Genomic DNA, 20,347 nt, shown 5'->3' on the forward strand with positions numbered 1-20,347 from the left:
CCTCTAAAAACTTACCAAGGGAACAAGTGAAACCCAACTTGTTTCTTATTTTGGGGCTTAAGGTTGTCACATGAGGGCTGTCAGTGGAACTGTAGGACAGTCAGAGGCGTTTAGGGTATAAGGGTGAGGCATGCACACAGTGGCCACTAGTCTCATTGCTAATTGGCATCAAGTGAACATGTTTCACTGAATATCAGTAACAAATCTAATAGGAAAGGTTAATTATATTCACTAAGGAAGGACACAAGTATTTGTGAGAAAGACAATATTAAACTTTAAAGGAATAGACTTAATGGATAAAACCTTCACTTACATAAAAATACATTTGCTGAGTGTTTACTTACTGAGAAGAATTTATATTGATTTGGCTAGCATTGAACTCTCTAACAAGTTACTGCATGTATTTCTCCTGCAACTTATGACTAAAAGCTAGTTCAGATAATCAGACCTTAACTTAAAGTGATGGGTGTGTGGGTAAATAGTGCAAGGAAAGAAAACAACTGCAACAAGCAAAGCGAACCGCCTTTATTGTTGAACTGGCATAAAAATGTCAAAGCACAATTTCTTATAATTGTGGGCAGGCTTTGTATGTTTGTTATACTAAGAATGTAATTAAGTTATAGATTTCTTGTTTTGTTAATAATTAGAACATGAAGTTACAGTGGGATAGTTCCTAGGGTCTGAGAAGGAAAGAGATGCAAGTTCATGGAGCAATAAGATTGTGCTTAATGGTATGTGTATGTATACGTGTTGAAGGCTTTTAGAGTATTACCATGTAAGTGCTGAGGTGACATGATTTTCATGTATATTATGAATGACTTCAAAGGACTCCTGATGGGTGTTGCCAAAAGGACCAGCTTCATAGATTGTTATTTGAAAATTAGCACATCATATCCGTTTATAAGAAATAATTTTGTGGGTTCGATTCCCAGCATCCCATATGGTCCCCTGAGCACTGCCAGGAGTAATTCCTGAGTGCAGAGCCAGGAATAACCCCTGTGCCTCTTGCCGGGTGTCACCACCCCCCCCCCCCAAAAAAAAACCAAGAAATAATTTTGTCTTTTCACTGTTTTACTATACTAGGATTGTATTGAGCAAAAAATTTAAAGGAATAACTGTACTTCTTTCTAAACAACTTTTATTAAATCATTCGGATTTTATTGTGAATTTTTTGGCGAGTTTTTTATTGTGTGTTTTTTGCTTGTTAAGTTCCTCCAGAAGAATTCCTATGAAAAAGTTGTTAAGTGTTTACTTTTAGGAGCTTGAAAAACAAAATAATATAAAGGAATCTAATTGTGTTTGCATTCACCACAGTATCACTGTAAGTAAAAGATGGACATGTACTTCGCATAATAAGCAGATCAATTTTGCTTTGTGTTTTTGACTAAACAAAACTATTTCTTAGGAACGATGCAACTTCAAAAAAAATTTTGATGTCATTCTCACATGTCTGTTTTCAATTGAGAAGTACAATGAAGCCCCAGTATAGATTAGTGCAAATATAGTTTATTGTGAATAATACATCTGCAGAGTATGCTTGCAGCAGAGATTGAAGCCGATCTGGTGTGGAGTTGCCTTATGAATCGCCCCTTGAGCAAACTCTTCAGTTCTGTGTGTGGTTTTTAAATCACTGTCATTTTGTAGGCAGGTACATATTACAATTGTCTGTTTTTCTTTTTAGGGCTCATGTAATCAAAGAAGTTTCTTTGTTGTGTGTATCTTTTCAGAACACAACAGGAATTGAAAATGAATCAGGTGAGTTTAAAAATAAGAATTTATACAAATACATTATGTAGATATTAGATCAGCTCTTGATTTTTAAAAAGGTATTAATACATACTTCCTTTCCTCTCAGATTTTCTTTTCTGTTTCTGTTGATTAGCTCATTGCTTTTTCACTGTGTGTTTGCGCGTTTGTGGAGTGGACAGTCATTTGCCACTTCTGTGAAATCCCCAGAAGAAGCCTTGTTCTTTAAGACCAGATTCAGACTTTCTTTTTACTTTTGCTCTGACTCACACTACTCTTTTTTTTTTTTGGTTTTGTTTTGAAACTTGTTAGGCTTTCATTTTTAATATTTAAAAAAATTTATAATTTTCCACTGATTGAAAAGAGAAGATTGAAGGTTAGAAACCAAAACTGATCAATTGGAATTTTTTCCCTTTGAAAATTTTTTTTTCTTTGAAAAAACCTATTCAAGGGGGCAAATACTGAAGTATCAGATGTGTTTCCTTTATAGGAGGATGGAAGAATATCAAGATATTTAACAATTCTGTGTATATTTCTGTAGCCTTGAGGGTATTCTGATAGGCACAACCAGTTTTGGTGAATTTAATATGTTCTAAAATAGGATTCTTATTTCTGGATCTTAATATTTGTTCACTTTAGCTGTATGGAAGACAAAACTTAAAAATATCAAGTCTATAATAATTTTTAGTGCTTAGCTGAAAACGATCGGAATTGAAAACATTTTATACCGCTTATTCACTGCAGCTTTTTTTTTTTTTTAATCATTTACAGGTGCTTCGAACTTGGTCACAAGTTCCATTTTATTAGATGGACAAGTTTAATAGCATCTGTCCTGTGTTGTATTGAGAGATGTGAAATTTTTGGAATGGATTATTTTGATTTTTCATTACTTTATCAGAAATACATGTATTTTAATGCAGAGGACCATGCATCATGAAAAATGAGTCTGGTGAACACATGGGACACATGGTTTCTATTATTTTACAACTTGCAGACTTACTGATGTGCTTTTGAAGGCAAACTATTCTTGAAATGGGTAGGGGGAGGAAAAGAGAAAAGTGTGTTTTCACAGTCATTGTCTCTGAAATTAAGTGTGTATGTGTGTCATAGATTTCACTTGTTTTCCTGTTTTAAGATTGATTCTTAATGTGAACTCCGTCACCCAGAAGAACGTGTTTTTTTCCTACTGCCTGGGAACTGTTAGAGGAGGGAATCTTGATTCTGCATTAGACTGTTCTTGAATTCGTCCAGAGTGGAAACTAAATATTGACATTGCTATTGTTGCATCATGGTTCAGCGGTCTCTTATTACAGGTGACAACTTTAACCTCAGGCTTACCATGCTTTAAATGTCATACCATCTGAGACCATGAATATTTTATTTCTACTATATTTATTTTAATGTGTAGATCGGTTTAACACTCACACTTTTACTTTAATATTCCATTTATATCGAACGAACTTGTGATTAATCAAAGTCCGCATGCCATTTTAAAGGGTTGTAGTAATAACCATTTCTTTTCTTTTGTGGGAGGGGGTGCTCTTTTGCAATTTCATTTTTGCTTTGACAAGTTTTAATATCAAAATCTGCAGAGGCCTGCCTTTGATGCTAAATGCCAAATATCAATGGAAAAGTATCCTCTTATGTTTCTAATGGTTAGCACATTTCTGATTTGGCTGCAATTTATGTGGTCTGGTAGTAATGAAACTTTTATTTGGATTATAAAAATTGTCCATTTTTATGAGTGAAATTTTCAGCATCTTACTTATATTTTCATCATTGAAGAAATATTGATTCTTTGATGTTTGGACCTGATTATTACGTTCTAGCATAAGATATGAGTGTTTTCCAACAAACATCTTAATAGTATTAGGATGTTCTATGTTTTTTCTTTTTATTTATTTATATTCAGCAAGTGAAAATGAGCAGTAAAGGCTTGAATAATTAAGTTATTTAAGAAGTTTTAACTTGAACCGGATTTATTTTTAATTAAAATTGAGAAGGTAATTTTAGGGTTAGATTATTCTCTCTAGAGACTGATTGTTACTGCTATGATGAATTTCAGCTGTCAAACCTGTCTCTTATGATGGACATGGTCTCTAAGATAATAGGACAGAATCACTCACTCATGTACTCTGACAGCTGAGTTTTAAGGACTGACAGAACTAAGAAGTGGCATGACAGGTCTGTAAGTGAATCTTCCAGAAGAAACAGCAGTCCGGTCTTCTGGTTATTTGAGTGTTGACTGTTGGAGCTTTTTTGTTTTTGTTTTTGTTTTAACTGCTTAGCCTTCATGTGTTCCAACTCTTTCCTGGTGCAGTAGTTCCCTAGGCTTTCTTCTAACCCTATCTTTGGGTTCCATAGAACCCCCAAACCCACGTATTCTTTGTCCTTCTTTCTCTCCTGTCTGTACTTTATTCAGTTCTTATTCCTTTATTTTTGAAATAAAACAAGTTTATTCGAAAAATAGGGGAGAGAAAGCCAGAAGATGGGTACTCAAGAGGGACACAGGCTTCTCCAGAGTGTACGCAAATATAACAGTTCTCCTACCCCCCCCTCCCAATAACCAGGTAGAATTGTACTCCCTACCAAGTTTTAAGTTAGATGTGGCCAACTAGGGGCCAGAGCCATAGTATAAGGGGCAGGGTGCTTGCTTTGCAAGCAGCTGACCTGAGTTTGATCTCCGGCATCCCATATGGTCCCCCCAAGCACTGACAGGTTTAATTCCTGAGTGCAGAGCCAGGAGTAACCCCTTAGCATCACCGAGTATGACCCCGAAAGTCAAAAACAAAAACAAAAAACAAAAAACTAACTGTGGACAACTAATGTGAGTAGAAGAGATGCACATTAAGATAAAGGCTCTGTTGTCCCTGATTCTTGAGCAACCACAATAGAGAATATATAGTGAGAATAAGAAGCAATTGCTGTTGCTGTGTTAGGACCCTGAAATTTTGGAATCTCTCGTCTTTCAGCGCAACATATCTTTGCTTACCCTGACTGGTAAAGCAGTACTTCATGATATCCATGAAGCTGTGCTCTGGAGTCTAACTTGCTAAATGTAATTTAGAGCTCTCCTTGTCAGTCAGTTATTCTTGTTAAGTCAAGGCAAACTCTCTGGGGTCTTAGTGTGTGATCAGGAAACTAAGGTTATAATACCTATTCTTCATACAAAGAAATTATAAGGACTGAATTAATGAGAGAATATGTGCAATACTTGTCAGATTTCCTGGCATGGCGATCAATTATGCAATAAATAAAATTTGAAGTTTAGCATATCTATTTAACATATTTTTAAGTAATGTAATTAAGACATTATAAGTTTATTACATTATAGGACTTCACTCATATTGGACAGTCTATAAAGTAAGCCATTCTAAACTCTCCTAATGAGGTAGCCATTTATATTTTCCTAGATAAATTTAGGACAATTGTGAAATATCTAAAGAATTAAATACTGGGTGGATGTGGAATGTTAAAGCAAGAAGTGACTGTTCCCCTGGCCTGCCAATCAGGTCCTGACTCAGTAGGAAGATTTCACACAACAAAGCAAGCAGGGCTTTAAGTAGGGAAAGTAAGCAATATTGGGAAAAGGTGCCTTTTATTTGAAATTAGTGTTTCAAATCTATTATAAAATATTTTTCAAAATCTATTATTTTCCGGGGCCAGAGTGATAGCGCAGTGGGTAGTGCATTTGCCTTGCACGCGGCTGAAGTGAGTTCGATCCTCGGCATCCCATATGGTCCCCCAAGCACCGCCAGGAGTAATTCCTGAGTGCAGAGCCAGGAATAACCCCTGAGCATCGCTGGGTGTGACCCAAAAAGCAAAAAAAAAAAACAAAAAAAAAAACCAAAACTATTATTTTTCAAAGATGGCATTTCTAATTCTGTGTCCTCATCTTTTTATTGTATTGTAATCATATACATTCCTTACCCAAGTACAATTAATTTAATGGTGTTTTAATACTTTAATACTTTTTGATTCTTGGATGTCTTTTGTGGGTACCAGTGATGATATGACAATTACTATTAATTTACCATAGCGTTGAAGTATACATGTTTATTAGTGCCAGTGTGTGGTGGCAGGTTCTTAACATTAAGCAATGTTAAACTTATCTCTTCTCTCATTGTTATTGCTCTCCATTGGTAGTTTTGATCAAGTTGATATTTAAGAAATTAGGTACTTAACCTAGATTAAATCTGAGATAATTGTTTATGGTAATTTTATGGGTGGCATGCGCAAAAGGAATCCTTCATATAAATTTAAATGAAATATGGATTGAACTTGTTTTTTTACATACTATTTTATTTTTGAATTTTGGGCTACACCTGGCAGTGCTAAGGCCTTACTCCAGAGGTACTTGGGAGATTTTATGGTTTCATGGATTGAACTGGGGTCAGCTACATGTAAGGCAAATGTCTTAACCTTTGTACTACTTCTCCTGCCCCAAGACTTTTAAACTTAAAATATTAAAATATTAGAATGTTTCCTATGTAAGATGGCACATGAAGCCTTGTATAATGGCAGCCAGTGCTGATACTGTGTTGCACAATAGAAATTCCTTATTAATTCCAGTGACTTTCTAATTTAATGAAAGTGTGAAATGCGGTTGTGGAGAGCAATTTAGGCTGGTTTCAATGTATCAGTGTGCCTGGAGCAGAGAAGAGGCTAGAGAGGTGTTTGGTTGGCAATGTGGTCACTTTGCCCAGGAACCTGGGAAAACACAATGGTTTTTGATAAGAGGAATATTTGACTTTGGTTTTAAAAAAAGACAAAAGTCTTAATTTTTTAAAAAAAAATTGTTTCGCATAGCTATTTTTGTTCCTTATTTTCTTTGAGCTCTAAAGTTTCATTTTCACATAGGTTAGTAGAGAAGCCCTTATTTAACTTTACAAAACAAATTTGTGGTATAAATTATCTGCAGAAAATGTATTCTCTGTCTTGAGTTTTGACAAATGTCTATACTAATGTAACCAATTGCTTCCATTTTCAATATAAAGAATGACTCTGTGGGGCAAGAATTGAAGATACAGTGGGTTGGGCACTTACTTTTCATGTGGCCCACCAGGTTGCATCCTCTAAGCACTGCTAGGAGTAAGTCCTGAGCACAGCCTGGTGTGTCTGCTGGTTGGAGGTCTCTGTCTCCGTAAGTTCTGTATGAGTCTTGTCACCAAACCCTTATCCTAGGAGCCACTGATTAGCTTTCTTTTCCTATTGTTTGGCTTTACCTGTTCAAAGTTTTTATGGAAATGAAATTATAAAGCTCAGACTCTTTTGTATTTGTCTCCTTTTGATCACCATCATGTTTTTGAGATACATTTGTGTGCATTTCAGTAATTTTTTCCTTTAATAGGTTTTTTTTTTATGGAAAGCCATCTGATCACCCAGATAAATCTGTTCATAATTATATTCTAAAAATTTGGTGAAACTTTGGAATGTTTTTCCCTTTTTTTTTTGTTTTAGGAATATTTCTTGCTCTTTATATGGTGTAAAAAAACTAATTAAGTATGTTATTAATATAGAATTTTATTTTATAGGTTAGTATAAGTATAAATTTGATTTCTCAGACTCAAAAGGGTTGCAAAATACAGTGATTTTTCTATGTCCTGACTTAAAAGCATGTGCTTTAGGAAATTGACATATTGTGATTGCACTTTCATTTCTGCATCTACTTGGTGCATCAACTGTATTTTAAAGTATTTTTTACTTTTTGGGTCACATGCAGCAGTTTTCATGGATCATTCTTGACAATGCTTAGAGGACCATTTGGGATGCTGGGAATCAAACCTGGGTTAGTCACATGCAAGGCTCATTGTTCTATCTCTCTGTCCCCTAAATTTAGCAATTTTTATATAACATAAATGTATTTTAAATGAAAATATTATATTCTATAATTTAAAGCAAAATGTTAAAGAATAGTATTACTTATATAACTGAAACAATAGAGAGAAAACTTTTATGTTACTCTGGAGTTACTGCTCTGCATAAAAGGTTATCTGATTCTCTAGTTCTTTCTCATCTTTGCTGTTCTTCTATATCACACTCTACTCTTTTATTTTTTGGCGGGCTTACTCCTGACTCTGTTCAGGGGTCATTCCTGGCAAACTCAGGGAACTATATGGGGTGCCAAGGATAAAACCCAGGTCAGCTGCATGCAAGGCAAACTCCCTACCTACTTTACTATTGCTCTAGCCCCTCACTCTTGACTCATCCTGGCTTTGCCCCTCTACCTTGACAAGTCACCTTGGACACTTGATTTTTTTGGTATTTGCTTACTTCTTAAGTAGGTTAGTACTGCTCATGCCAAGCAGTTGTGGTCAAGAGAAAAACGAGTCAGTGAAGGTAAAGCACTTAGGCTGGTGCCTGGTAGATAGGAAACATGGTGTGAGTTTCATTAGCATCATCACCATTCTAATTTTCAGCCATAACAAGTCTGGGTTTGCTTTAGAAAATACTTCTTAATCAGTGTTATTATTTGTGTTTAGACCCAGAGATTGCCAGGAAGATCAGTTTGTTGATTCAGATCATTTCGTTGATATAGTTGGAGATGGTGCTTCATTAAGCAGCTGTGAATTGAAGAGTTCTTTTATTTCCTATTTCATAAAAGAAATGTGTCAAAATCCTTGTCAATTTCTGGGATTCTATCAGACTAATCAGGGTCAGAAATCTTTTTCCACTGGAAGGTACCCATATTCTGGACAACAGAAGCGAGGTGCCATGAGGCTTCCTGTAATGCTGGGAGGAGCAGTGGCGGCTCCTTCCTAGAGCTTGCAGTCTGGCCGCTGGTGGTTAATCTATGCTTCTGTGTAGCTCTGAAACCAGTGATGGAGATCTCTAGGCATTGACCCTGTATCATCGCTCTAACTTCTCTTCTCCTTTCCACTGCCCTGGACACTTTGCCTTCTTGCCCAGCTGCTTTCTGATCACACTAGGATTATAATTAACTCCGAATTTGGTCTCTGCTACTGATTTCCTTCTTCAGTAGGGGCTACCCCTGTTGACACTTGATCCAGTAGTAAGGGTCAGACGTAAGTTCTGTGCTTGTTTGGGCCCTGGCTGTGTGTGGTACTGGAGGCCCAATGGTGCTAGGGCCACTGGGGCCACACCAGGAAGTTTTTTTGGGGCCCACTCAGTGCCAGAGATTAAATTCGGCATCAAACATGCTAGGCATGTATTCCACTGCTTTCAGCCAGATTCCTGGCCCAGTGCTGGTCTTCACAGGAATGTTTTCCTCCCATGTTTATATGGTTCTCTTCCTAGTTCAGAGCACTGACTGCGAGTCCATTCTGCCCATGCTCCATCTTGCTCCCTTCTGATTTTCAGATTCTCAGGAACTACCAAACCCAGTATATTTTTGCTTTTGTCTCTCTTCTCTTTAGACTGGCACAAAGTGATACTTCAAACATTGTCTTGCCCATAGTAAGAACTTGGAAATGTTTTGATTGATTGAGTAGATGCTATGATTTCTTTTGGACATAAACATTTTATTGGAGTTGGGGGCATAGGGGTCATTCCCTTCAGTGCTCAGAGCTTGCTTACTTCTGGCTCTGTGATCAGGGATCACTCCTGTCAGTGCTCTGGGGGCCATATGCAGTGACGGGGATTGACGGTGATGGGTTGATGGTATGCTAGGCAAGTGCCTTAACCTTTGTAGTAACTCCCTGGCTTAAACTGATTCTTTGGAATTTGTTTCTTCATCTAATACTATTAGGGTATGTGTGAAAAAAGAAATGCTAGTTATGAGTGTTGGCAGTGAGAAACTTTTAAATTAAGTGAGATTTAAATGTTCTCTTGTTACAGAGGTTTACTTATAAATTGGTTGTTTGGCACAGAAAATGTTTCAAAATAAAATAATCCTTTATTTTTAATAAAGGAATCATCCATTGACCTAGGATACCTATCACCGATTTTAGACATTCAGGCATACATGTAGAAAGTACTTTGATACATAGCCCTGCTATTATGTTTATTTCTATTTTCCCTTTTTTGAGAAGAGCTTTAAAGTTAGCTGACAAGAGTCACTTATTCATTCAGTTATTTAGATAACAACATTTCATGTCTACTGGTAAGCATTGGTAACGTGCCAGTGAATAAGGCAGCCACCCTTTGTCTCATCATAGCCTAGGGGCAGCTACACTAAACACATAATCATAGAAATAATCATATAAAATAGTGGTAAGAGCTGAAGGAAAAATAAGGAAGGAGAGAAGATGATTCTGTTTATAGGATCTTCTATTTCTCAAGTCACTGATTTTCTGAAAATGATTCATTCGGGCAGTTTTCAGCAGTAGCCACTGCAGCTAGCAGGGACGGGGCAAGGCCCTGGAGCTGCCAGTGTTTGGATGGCTGCATGGGGATCGAACTGGCCCTATTGTAGTACGGAGGACGCCAGTGCTGCGCCATATAGGAAAAAACTGTCTCTATTAGATAAAGAACCTCAATTTTGAAATAATGGAGCGATAGCACAGCGGGTAGGGCGTCTGCCTTGCATGCAGCCAACATGGCCGACCCGAGTTCGATTCCTCCGCCCCTCTCGGAGAGCCCGGCAAGCTACCGAGAGTATTCGATATGCCAGACACAGTAACAACAAAGTCTCCAATGGAGACGTTACTGGGCCCGCTCGAGCAAATCGACGACCAACGGGAGGGCCTTTATCTTTGGATTGTCAGAAAGCAGGTAATTAAGTGCCTAGAACTTTTCCTTATTTCTTTTTCCCATGGTAGCTCCACTGAGGTCCTTTATATTCACAGGTGTTTTAGAAATTTTAATGTGCATGGTAGCCGGTTATGCTCAAGTTACAAATTTCCTGTGAGAAGGAATGACTGTTTCTGCCTTAGGCGCCATCTCCTGCTGACATTTCCATGGAAGTTTGGAGGTTTTAGGTCAGAGGTTCTCAGATTATATTCCAGTAGAATTTCCTTTCTCAGCTTTATTGAGGCATTTGACAGATAAAAATTGTAAAATACTTAAAAAGCACGTTGATTTGCGATCATGGATGCATTATGAAAGAATTCTCACCATCTTGTTAATTTTCATCACTTCTCATTTATCTGTATGTATGAAAAAATATTTTCTGCATTTGGTAAATTGCAATTCTATAATACAGAAGCATCGACCCTAGTCACCATATTTTATGCTAGATGTTCAGACCTTATTCAACAGAATCTTAACTGGAAACAACACAGTTGGGAGCTTGGGAGCTTGGCTGAGGGGCAGTAGGAGAGAGGGTGCAGGGCAGGACTTCGGGCTGGATGAGTGTGAGGGACGCTTGTGAGATGCTCTGGCAGGCCCTGTCTCGGGTAGTCTGGTGCCCTGCAGTGAGAGTCTCTAGTAAGTTATTGTAACTGTGCTTTGTCAGCTTAGGTTCATGGATGCTGTTTTCAAAGCTTCTGGGGAAGTTAAATGGTGTCAAACTTTCTACATGTTGGCTGAAGTGTTGTTATTTGTGGAGAAGAAGAAAATTCTCTTATTATACACAATGGCTATGTGCTGATAGGGCTCATAACTTCAGCTAGATCGGTGTTACAAAGTAATTTATTATGTAGCCCTAGATACCAATTATCCATTTGTTTCCTTAACTGACCCCCCCACCCCCAGTCACCTTTGATAAAAATAGATACATGTTTCCAAAAATCCAGTTTAAGCCAGAAGAAATGAGAGTACTGTGTTTAGAAGTGATAAATTTGTGTTTTGATTTTAGTCATACTACTTAGTTAAAAATGCAGTAAAATTGCTTTTTTTGGGACAATTTTAATATTCCCTTGTTTTAGAAGGCTTTTGGTTTGAGTTTGGTGATTTTTTAAGGACAAGTGTGTAACTTAAATAAAATGGGAACATTTCTGCTTCTTTGTGCTCTATTTGCATAGCATTGTCTAAGAAATAAGCCTCTGTTTCTAGATGTCCACTTTTCCAACTCAAAACAGGCCAGAGATTAGACCAACTTAATGGCTTGCCTGTCCCTGTGTCTGGACTGATTTCTCTTAAAGCAGCCTTTTGATGCTAAAAGAAAGAAAAAAATGAAACCTTGGACTATCCAAATTTGAATGATACTCCTTTCTTGGCACAAACTGTTCTTAAAAACAAGAGCCTCATTGTTGTGGGAAAATTAATTTTTTTCAGCTTGGACTTTTCTTTTGCCATATTGGTTTTTTGAAAGTCCTTGGAAAAGTTTCCTTTTGCACTGAAAGATACAGTCAGGCTACAAACCTATCATTCTTAGATGTGTCTTATTTTGCACAACAGTATTTTAGATATAATGGTACTAGTTAACAGTTTTTCTTTGATTTGAAGGTAATTTTTCAAGTAGCAGTCATTTTCTATCAGTTGGCTCAAATCTCCCACCCGAGCCCCTTTATCACCTTACATGTATGGAATCTTATTTTTTAAATAATCTTTAAAATTAAAAAAAAATACGAATAATGAAATCTTGTTTTTAAAAATTACAGAGGTCAGGGATGTGGGAGAGTCATGTGTCTTGTATGTGGAAGGCCGTGGGATCTATTCCCAGCACTGCAAAAATTAAGATAAAATATAAGTGGTTAAAAAAATACAATGGGGTCTAGCATAAATTTTGATTAGTAGTCGTAGAAAATTCTCCAATAGCACCTTTGTGCTGCTGTGCTCATTGTGCTATTCCGTGACTCCGTGTATAGTGGTAAATCACTTTTTTTCTTCCACCTAGGGCCCTGAAGAAGTTGTTGTGTTCTTAGTTGGAATATTCAAGCCTTTGCCAAGATGCTGTTGTTTTGGAGGGATAAAAGTCTGGATGGACTGGGGTCCAGTTGACTGGCATGGACTGAAGTAGTCATTTAATAGTAGGGAGTATTGATCACTTCTTCAACTTTCTAAAATTGTTGACCATAGCCTTTGACTTAAAAGTAAACTTACATTTGTTTTGCTGCCAGAACAATGTCTGTTTTTCTCTGGGAATTTAAAGCAGTCTGGGATCAGAGATTTACATATTTTGTAAATGGCTACAGGTGGCTGGAGCAGCCTAGATTAATACAGACACATGTGGAGGTTGCAGTGGTTTCCTTTGGAGACTCACAAACAAGCATCAAAGCAACTCTTGAAGTGCTTGATGTCATCGTTGTCTGGCTTGCCAGCTACAAGTTTCACTCATATTTTTTGCATATTTGCTTATTGGACCTGAAAAAATGAACGCTAACCAAATATTCTTGCTTTTTCTTTCTTCCTTTTTTTTTTTTTTCCAAATTTTAACTTGCAGAACACTGCTGAACCTGTGTCAGCCCCTGAAACCCTGGCTGAGGTACCTGAACATGTGCTTCGAGGACTCCCAGAGGAAGTAAGGCTTTTCCCATCTGCTGTTGACAAGACTCGTATTGGTGAGTCCTAAGGACCCAGAGGAAGATTGAAAAGGGAAGGCAGTGTTTCCTTTGGGTATTTGGTGTAGGAAGCTCCTCATAAAGTAACAGCTTTAACTTGGACTTAGATTGTATGATGTTATGCATAGTTCTAGTCAAAAATTCAGGACAGAGCTGGAGAAAGAGTACGGCAGGAAAGGTACTTGCCTTGTAGGCAGGCATTTCAGCTGTGACTCTGGTTTGAGCCCTGGTACAGCAAAAGTTCCCCTGTGTACCTACCAGGGCACAGGATAGGCCCCGAGCACATCTGGGTATGGCCCTCAAGAAACTGAAAAAGAAAAAAAACAACTCAGGTTAGACTTAGACCAGTTTCTTACAGTAGGTGATTCCTTGCAGGGGTAGCAACAATAGCCTCCAGTGCTATTGGGGGCACTTTCTGTTTGTTTGCTGAAAGAAGGTAGATTTCTAGGGGACTAAATACCCCCTGCTCCTCAACTCCTGAGAATGGGACAATAGAACAAATAAGTTTGGAACCCTTATCAGATTTAATCTGAGATGCACACACATACACACACAATTATTTTGCAGTTGTTTTCTCATCTTTTGTTTCATTGATTTTTATTGTTTTAATATCATTTGTATCTGTTTTGTCTCTGGTACCTTTTGCTTTTTGGAACTCAGTAGATAAATGAACAGCATGGCTTAAGTACTTCTTACTGGGATATTTCATTGACTATGAGCCATAGATATTTCATTGGTATAGCCTAATGTATGAGTCTAGTTTTTTATGTCCTATCTTTATGCAAAGGCTATTGAAATAAATTATGAAAATGTAGCTAAAGCTGATCTTGGTCTATATTATACTGATATCCTATCTGTTATTTTAGAAAGATGCACTTCAGATATTTCAGTTTATGTGTAGCTGCATATGAATAGATTTGGGATGTTTTTGCCAATTTTCATAGAAAAATTCATTGAGCAGTTTGATCATTTATATTGTATCATTCACTTGAAAATCATTAGATTTTATACTCAACTAATTAGCATTTTAGTGATATTATAAAATGAGGTTAATGAGCAGACTTACAGAAAAGTGGCTTTTGAACATCCTAGCTGGATAGGTCTGACATAACATAACCTTTATCTACTATAAAAGGTCATCCTGAGGTCAAACCATGAGGGAACCTGGCCCAAGTGATGGCAGTGAGAGTCACTAACTGGGCGCTGGCCCCCTTGACCCTGAGTGCCTATCATTTTACTGCTATTTCATATGATCTCTTTGCCTTACGATTAGTGCAAAGAAAGCAGAAATAGAGCGTCATTTTCTTGGTTGTTTGAAATTTTGCAAGCTTAACTAGAAAGAATTTTAGGTGAAAATATTTATTCATAAGACTATTTTTTTTGGGGGGGGGCGTGTTTTGGACCTGTGCTCAGGGCTTACTTCTGGAATGGTGCTCAAGTATCACTTCTAGTGGGCTCAGGGAACCATATGGGTGCTAGGGATTAAAACTGAGTTGACTGTGAAGGTGAGTGCTGTACTCACTGTACTATCACCTCAGTCCCCTATTTTTTTTTATCTTTTTTTTAGAAAGAAACATGTCTCCATTGGAAAAAAATTTAAATTTAAAAACAGAAAGAAAACCTTAAAAATTATTTAAGTTTGGGGCCTGAATGATAATACAGTGGATAGGGAACCTGCTTTGCATTTGACCTACCTGGATTCAATCCCTGGCATCCCATATGGTCTCCTGAGTACAGAGCTAGGGGCAAGCCCTGAGCACAGCTGGGTGTGGCTCAAAAAAAGATAAAAATTAATTTGGGAGGCCAGAGAGATAGTACAGTGGGAAGGCAGTGGTCTTGCATGCATCTGACCCAGGTTTGATACTTGTCACCACATATGGTCCCCTGAGCACCAACAGGAATGATCCCTGAGCACTGAGTAAGGAGTGTGGCCCATAAACAAAAAATTATTTAAGGTTTTGTGCAAACCACTATTTTTCTCTAATTCTTGTGATTGTATTCTTTTATAGTACACTCTAGTTCTAAATGTAAAGGTAAAGGTAAAGGCCCTCCCGTTGATCGTCGATTTGCTCGAGCGGGCCCAGTAACGTCTCCATTGGAGACTTTGTTACTGTGTCTGGCATATCAAATACTCTCGGTAGCTTGCTGGGCTCTCCGAGAGGGGCGGAGGAATCGAACTCGGGTTGGCCATGTTGGCCGCATGTAAGGCGAACGCCCTACCCGCTGTGCTATTGCTCCAGCCCCAGTTCATGTAATTCTTTAAAACAAATATAACAATTGCTACTTATAAAACAGGTTCTTTATAATTTGGGAAGCACAAAAGTAAGAGAAATAAAATCCATATTCAAGGCTTGATTTAATTTTAATATCTGACTTTATTTGATTTGACATTGTCTTTTAGGGAATTCATTCTTGTAATTATTTGTAAAATTGAATTGATTTGAATGCTTTAAATTTTTAAGCTAACCTTATACATTATAAAAATAATTGGTTTTATTTTCTAGGTGTCTGGGCCACTAAACCAATTGTAAAAGGCAAAAAGTTTGGGCCATTTGTTGGTGATAAGAAAAAAAGATCTCAGGTTAAGAATAATGTTTACATGTGGGAGGTAAGAAAGACTTCTGGTTCTTAAAGAAATCATCCTATTGACTCTGGATCTGACATTTGAAATTAAAGCAGTCATCTCATGTTCTTTAAAATCAAGTATATTTTTAAAAAGAAAAATATGTTTCCTTGGTTACAGACTGCTGTTTACGTTTGTATTTTGAAACTGCTTGGCTGTCCTTAACAATAAATGTCATATCCACTCTTTGTATTGCCTTGTTCAGGATGTTTTGCTTTGCAGCCAAGACTTGACTTCCTGTGTGAATGTGTCATTTTAAGGCTTCCAAGATAGACAAGCATCAGTGACACTCCAAGGTGGCTGCAAGTGAGACACTATTCAAGTCTTCTCTGTGCTTTAGAAAGTAATCTATGTGTTACTGGAATATTCAGAGTTGGATATATTGTACATGGCACTTTTGACCTTTCTGAAAGGATTTCTTTATGTTCTTTTCAAACATTCTTGAAACAATCCCGGAAGCCAGAGCATAGTCTTGGCATATCCCTTTCAGAGGTGACCTGCTGCTCCTTGGTCCCACTAGTTTCGAACCATGCCAATGGTGAAGTAAAATTTAGGTTTTCTGCCTAACTGTGGGGGAATAAGAATATTTTCCTTGTACTATGAGGGTTCAAATAGTCTTTTAACTTTGTGACCTTTGTGACCTGAAAATAGTTTTGGGGTCTTATCACCTTTTTTTCTTTTCTTTTTAAAGTGAGGAGAATTAAAAATATCTTAGGGAAACAACTGTGAAGATAGTTTGCTGTTATTCTCTGTTAAGGAGTTGCATGTGAGTTCAGCCTCTATGTTGAATTTAGGTCAGGCTGGTGATCTTGGAAGCGCCTTACCTACTCTAACTCAATGCTGAGTATTTTGGTGGTAAGCAGCATTCCTCTCAAATTGTCCTAAATTGAATCACATCTGTTTTTCACCCACAGATATATAAAAGCCTAAAAATAAAATATGCCTAGGCAGTGCCTGGATACTTTCCATCAAGCAGTTCTTTGGCATTTGTATGTTTGAAAGATGTTATTATTTTTCTCAATGCTCTAGACAGTGTTTCTTAATTTGAAAATTCCAATTTTATTCCCAGTAATTTTGAGTTTCTTTGCTATGAATTCCTTATAATAGGTCTGGCAATTAACCCAAGAGGCCTCAGGAAACAAAGGTTTTACTACAAATATAATTACATTTTATACTTTCTTACCATTTTTGAGGTAAAAGGGCATACTGTTTGTGGAAAAACTGGCCAGCCAAAAATGATGTTAATTACTCAAGATAAAGCCTGAATGATTAAAAATGTTTTGACCACAAAATTTTGTGACAAAATAAATTGTAACTTTGGTTTTAGAAATTTCTCAAGGGAAACTAGCAAATATGCTTTACCAAGTTAGCACTCATCATAAGGATAATGTTAGAGAACCAGGTAATCCCTCTTGTAGTGCTGTGAACAAAAAAAAACAAAACAAATGCAAACTTGAATGCAAATCTATTTTCAACTTAATTTGGTGAATATTTTAAGGTATATTTTTCAGGTTAATTTGGTCTATATTTTAGGGTATATATTTTATTCAATTTGATAGTTTGATATTGCTGGATAGACATATTGTATAAATTATTAATATAGTCATGAATTTTCATTTCTATTGAAATTCAGTGTGGTATGAATTCCTAGCAGCTTGGTAAAAATTATAATCTGGAGCCATCATATACTAGGAATTCAGTTTCTACTACAAACTTAATAGCATCCCATTGGGAACTTAAAATCCTTTTCTTTATGTACTTTATCAGTTTGTGAATTATGGCATTGCCAGTATTTTAGTAAATTTTAAAGATTTTGTTTTTGCCAGCACTATAACTTTTTATTCCGAAAAAAAAAAAAGTCTGGGTGCATTCAAATAGTTCTGATTAAAAGGTTGGTATTATTCTGTAAAGCAGTATTTGCCATTATTCTGTTAAAATAAATTGTACATACAGTAACATGTATTTGGCACAGAACAGAAAGGATGTTATAGTATACATGTTCCTTATAAAGCGGAAAATTAAAATGTGACTGTAATTTAGTGTTTCCTTATAATTTATTCTATCCTTTGTTTTATCCTCAGGATGCCTCTTATTAATGTAACAAACTGCTTATCATTAAAATCCAATCTTCCAATTCGTTATTCCATTAAAACCCCTTAAGATCAGCTTATCTTTTTAGCAGCTTGGTCTTTTTGTCTCAGCTAGAATGTCATTTTCAAGCTAATCTAAGACAAAGTATTAAATTGCTTTTCTTGAGCCCTTGATTATCTAACTCAGTCTCAAGTCTTAGCATACACAGAAAACATTCTAGTAAATCAGAAATAACAGGAGAGAAACAGTAGGGCATCTTTGGAGTGCAAAAAAAAAAAAAATCCAAAACAACCTAGTTCTCAAAAAAACACATTCTTTAGTCATTTTCTACTTATAATTGCTATCCTACTGTAAACTTGGAAATTCATTGAATATTTTCCTTAACTAGTACCACTCATACTGTGTGATTGGCAGTATTCTGAAACCACTTCTGTTAGAAGCTTCCAGATTCTCTTCTGTTGGGACTCAAATTTCTTCTGATAAACAGAACTTTTAATTGTTTACATATAAATTGTTCTAATGACATCTCTTTTTAAAAGGAGAGTATTTGTTAAGAAGAGCATTCAGTTCACAGCAAAACTGAGCAGAACATACTGAGTTTCTGTAGCCTCCTGCTTGGTGACAGGCACAGCTTCTCCATGTATCAGCATCTGGGCCAGGAGTGGTTCTTTGGCTGCAGCTGATGAACCTGTATTGATACAACAATATCCTTTAATGCCTGTATATGGATCAGGGCTCACATTTGCATCCTAAGGACTTTAATTTCAAATTATAAAAGCTATGTAAAATTAATCATTCTAAAATAATATAAACAATACAGACAACTCGAAGCAACAAGTAAAAATCTGTGAACCTGTTTGTGACTTATTTCTTTTAACTCTCTTTTTCTTGTGCCTCTTATGTATACTGGTACGTGTGTCTACATCATCTGTAGATACCATATGTACTGTATGCTTTTCTGCCAGTATCATGTTATCCATATCAAATACTTAGCTATATGATTTTTCATCATACTTCGAGATCTGTTGTATCTTCCCATTACTTTATCAATTGCCTGTTGAAAGAATTTTTTACTATTTTTATGATTATGAACAAATATCAGAATTCAAAACTCACCATGCAAATATATTTACTGATTTGTTGGATCATCTTAGGGGAAAATTTTAGAAATAACCATGTATATTTTACGTACATCTCCAATGGAGACGTTACTGGGCCCGCTCGAGCAAATGCATTTTTATTTTTAGTAAATTTTCCCTGAAAGACCACAAGAAAAATTATATTAATTTTTATCACCAGCAGAAATATTTATTTCTAACAGTGAATTAGAAATAACTTTAAAGAACTAGTTATTCAACTCTGGTTTTATCAAGCCCAAAACTTTTTTTTTTTTCTTTTTTTTTTTTATTAGTGAAAAACCATGAGGTACAGTTATAGGCTTACAAATTTTGTGCTTGGGTTTCAGTTATACAATGATCAAGTCCCCATACCTCCACCAGTGCCCGTCATCCATCCCCATGGGTCCCAGCATCCCCCCCCCTCATCCCCCCCCCCCCCCCCCCCCCCCCCGTCCCATCCTGCCTCTGTGGCAGGGTATTCCCCCTTGTTCTCTCTCTCTTCTTTTGGGTACTGTGTTTTGCAAGAGAGGCTTTGAGTGGCAATCATGTTTGGTCTATCGACTACTTTTAGCATGCTTCTCCCACCCTGGGAGGGCCCTCACAACACCCTTCATTTGGTACTCTCTTCTCTATCTGAGCTTCCTTTTCACCTAGAGCCTGTGGCTGGCCTTCCATTCATGGAGCAAAATTCCTGGTACTAATCTCAGCCATTCCTGTGTGTCACTCTCCCTTTTTGTTGCTTTATGTTCCCCAGATGAATGCAATCTTTCTGTGTCTATCCCGCTCTTTCTGACTCATTTCGCTTAACATGATACTTTCCATGTAGTACCACTTGTATGTAAATTTCATAACTTCATCTTTTCTAACAGCTACATAGTACTCCATTGTGTAAATGTACCAAAGTTTCTTTAACCAGTCATCTGTTCTTGGGCACTCAGGTTTTTTCCAGATTCTGGCTATTGTAAAGAGTGCTGCAATGAACAAACAATTGCAGATGTCACTTTGACTATACCTTTTTGCCTCTCTGGGATATATTCCCAGGAGTGCTATAGCTGGGTCAAATGGCAGATCAAATTCTAATTTTTTGAGAGTCGTCCATACTGTTTTCCAAAAGGGTTGGACCAGCCGGCATTCCCACCAGCAGTGAAGGAGGGTCCCTTTCTCGCCACATCCGCGCCAGCACCGGTTGCTTTTGTTCTTGTGGATGTGGGCCAGTCTCTGTGGTGTGAAATGATATCTCATTGTGGTTTTGATCTGCATCTCTCTGATGATTAGTGATGTAGAGCATTTTCTCATGTGCCTTTTTGCCATTCGAATTTCTTCTTTGCGAAAGTTTCTGTTCATTTCCTCACCCCATTTTTTGATGGGGTTGGGTGATTTCTTCTTGTGGAGTTTAACCAGTACCTTGTAGATCCTTGATATCAACC

At 37.0% G+C, this 20,347-nt stretch overlaps 1 protein-coding gene across 3 annotated transcripts in view; it reads left to right on the plus strand.

The window, feature by feature from the left end:
- The window catches only part of PRDM2 (PR/SET domain 2), a 128,856-nt gene that overhangs the window by 16,035 nt on the left and 92,474 nt on the right, over positions 1-20,347 (plus strand). For 2 of the 3 annotated variants that reach the window (XM_056123775.1, XM_056123774.1), the window contains exons 2-4: positions 1,682-1,755; positions 12,971-13,088; positions 15,593-15,696. In XM_056123775.1, coding sequence (XP_055979750.1) covers positions 1,747-1,755; positions 12,971-13,088; positions 15,593-15,696 — 231 coding nt within the window. In that variant the 5' untranslated portion in view covers positions 1,682-1,746. The remainder of the gene's footprint in view (positions 1-1,681; positions 1,756-12,970; positions 13,089-15,592; positions 15,697-20,347) is intronic. The other variant, XM_056123776.1, reaches the window with a different exon arrangement.

The sequence above is a fragment of the Sorex fumeus genome, unplaced genomic scaffold (assembly GCF_029834395.1).
Source record: "Sorex fumeus unplaced genomic scaffold, SorFum_2.1 ptg000047l, whole genome shotgun sequence".
NCBI classification, from domain to species: domain Eukaryota; kingdom Metazoa; phylum Chordata; class Mammalia; order Eulipotyphla; family Soricidae; genus Sorex; species Sorex fumeus.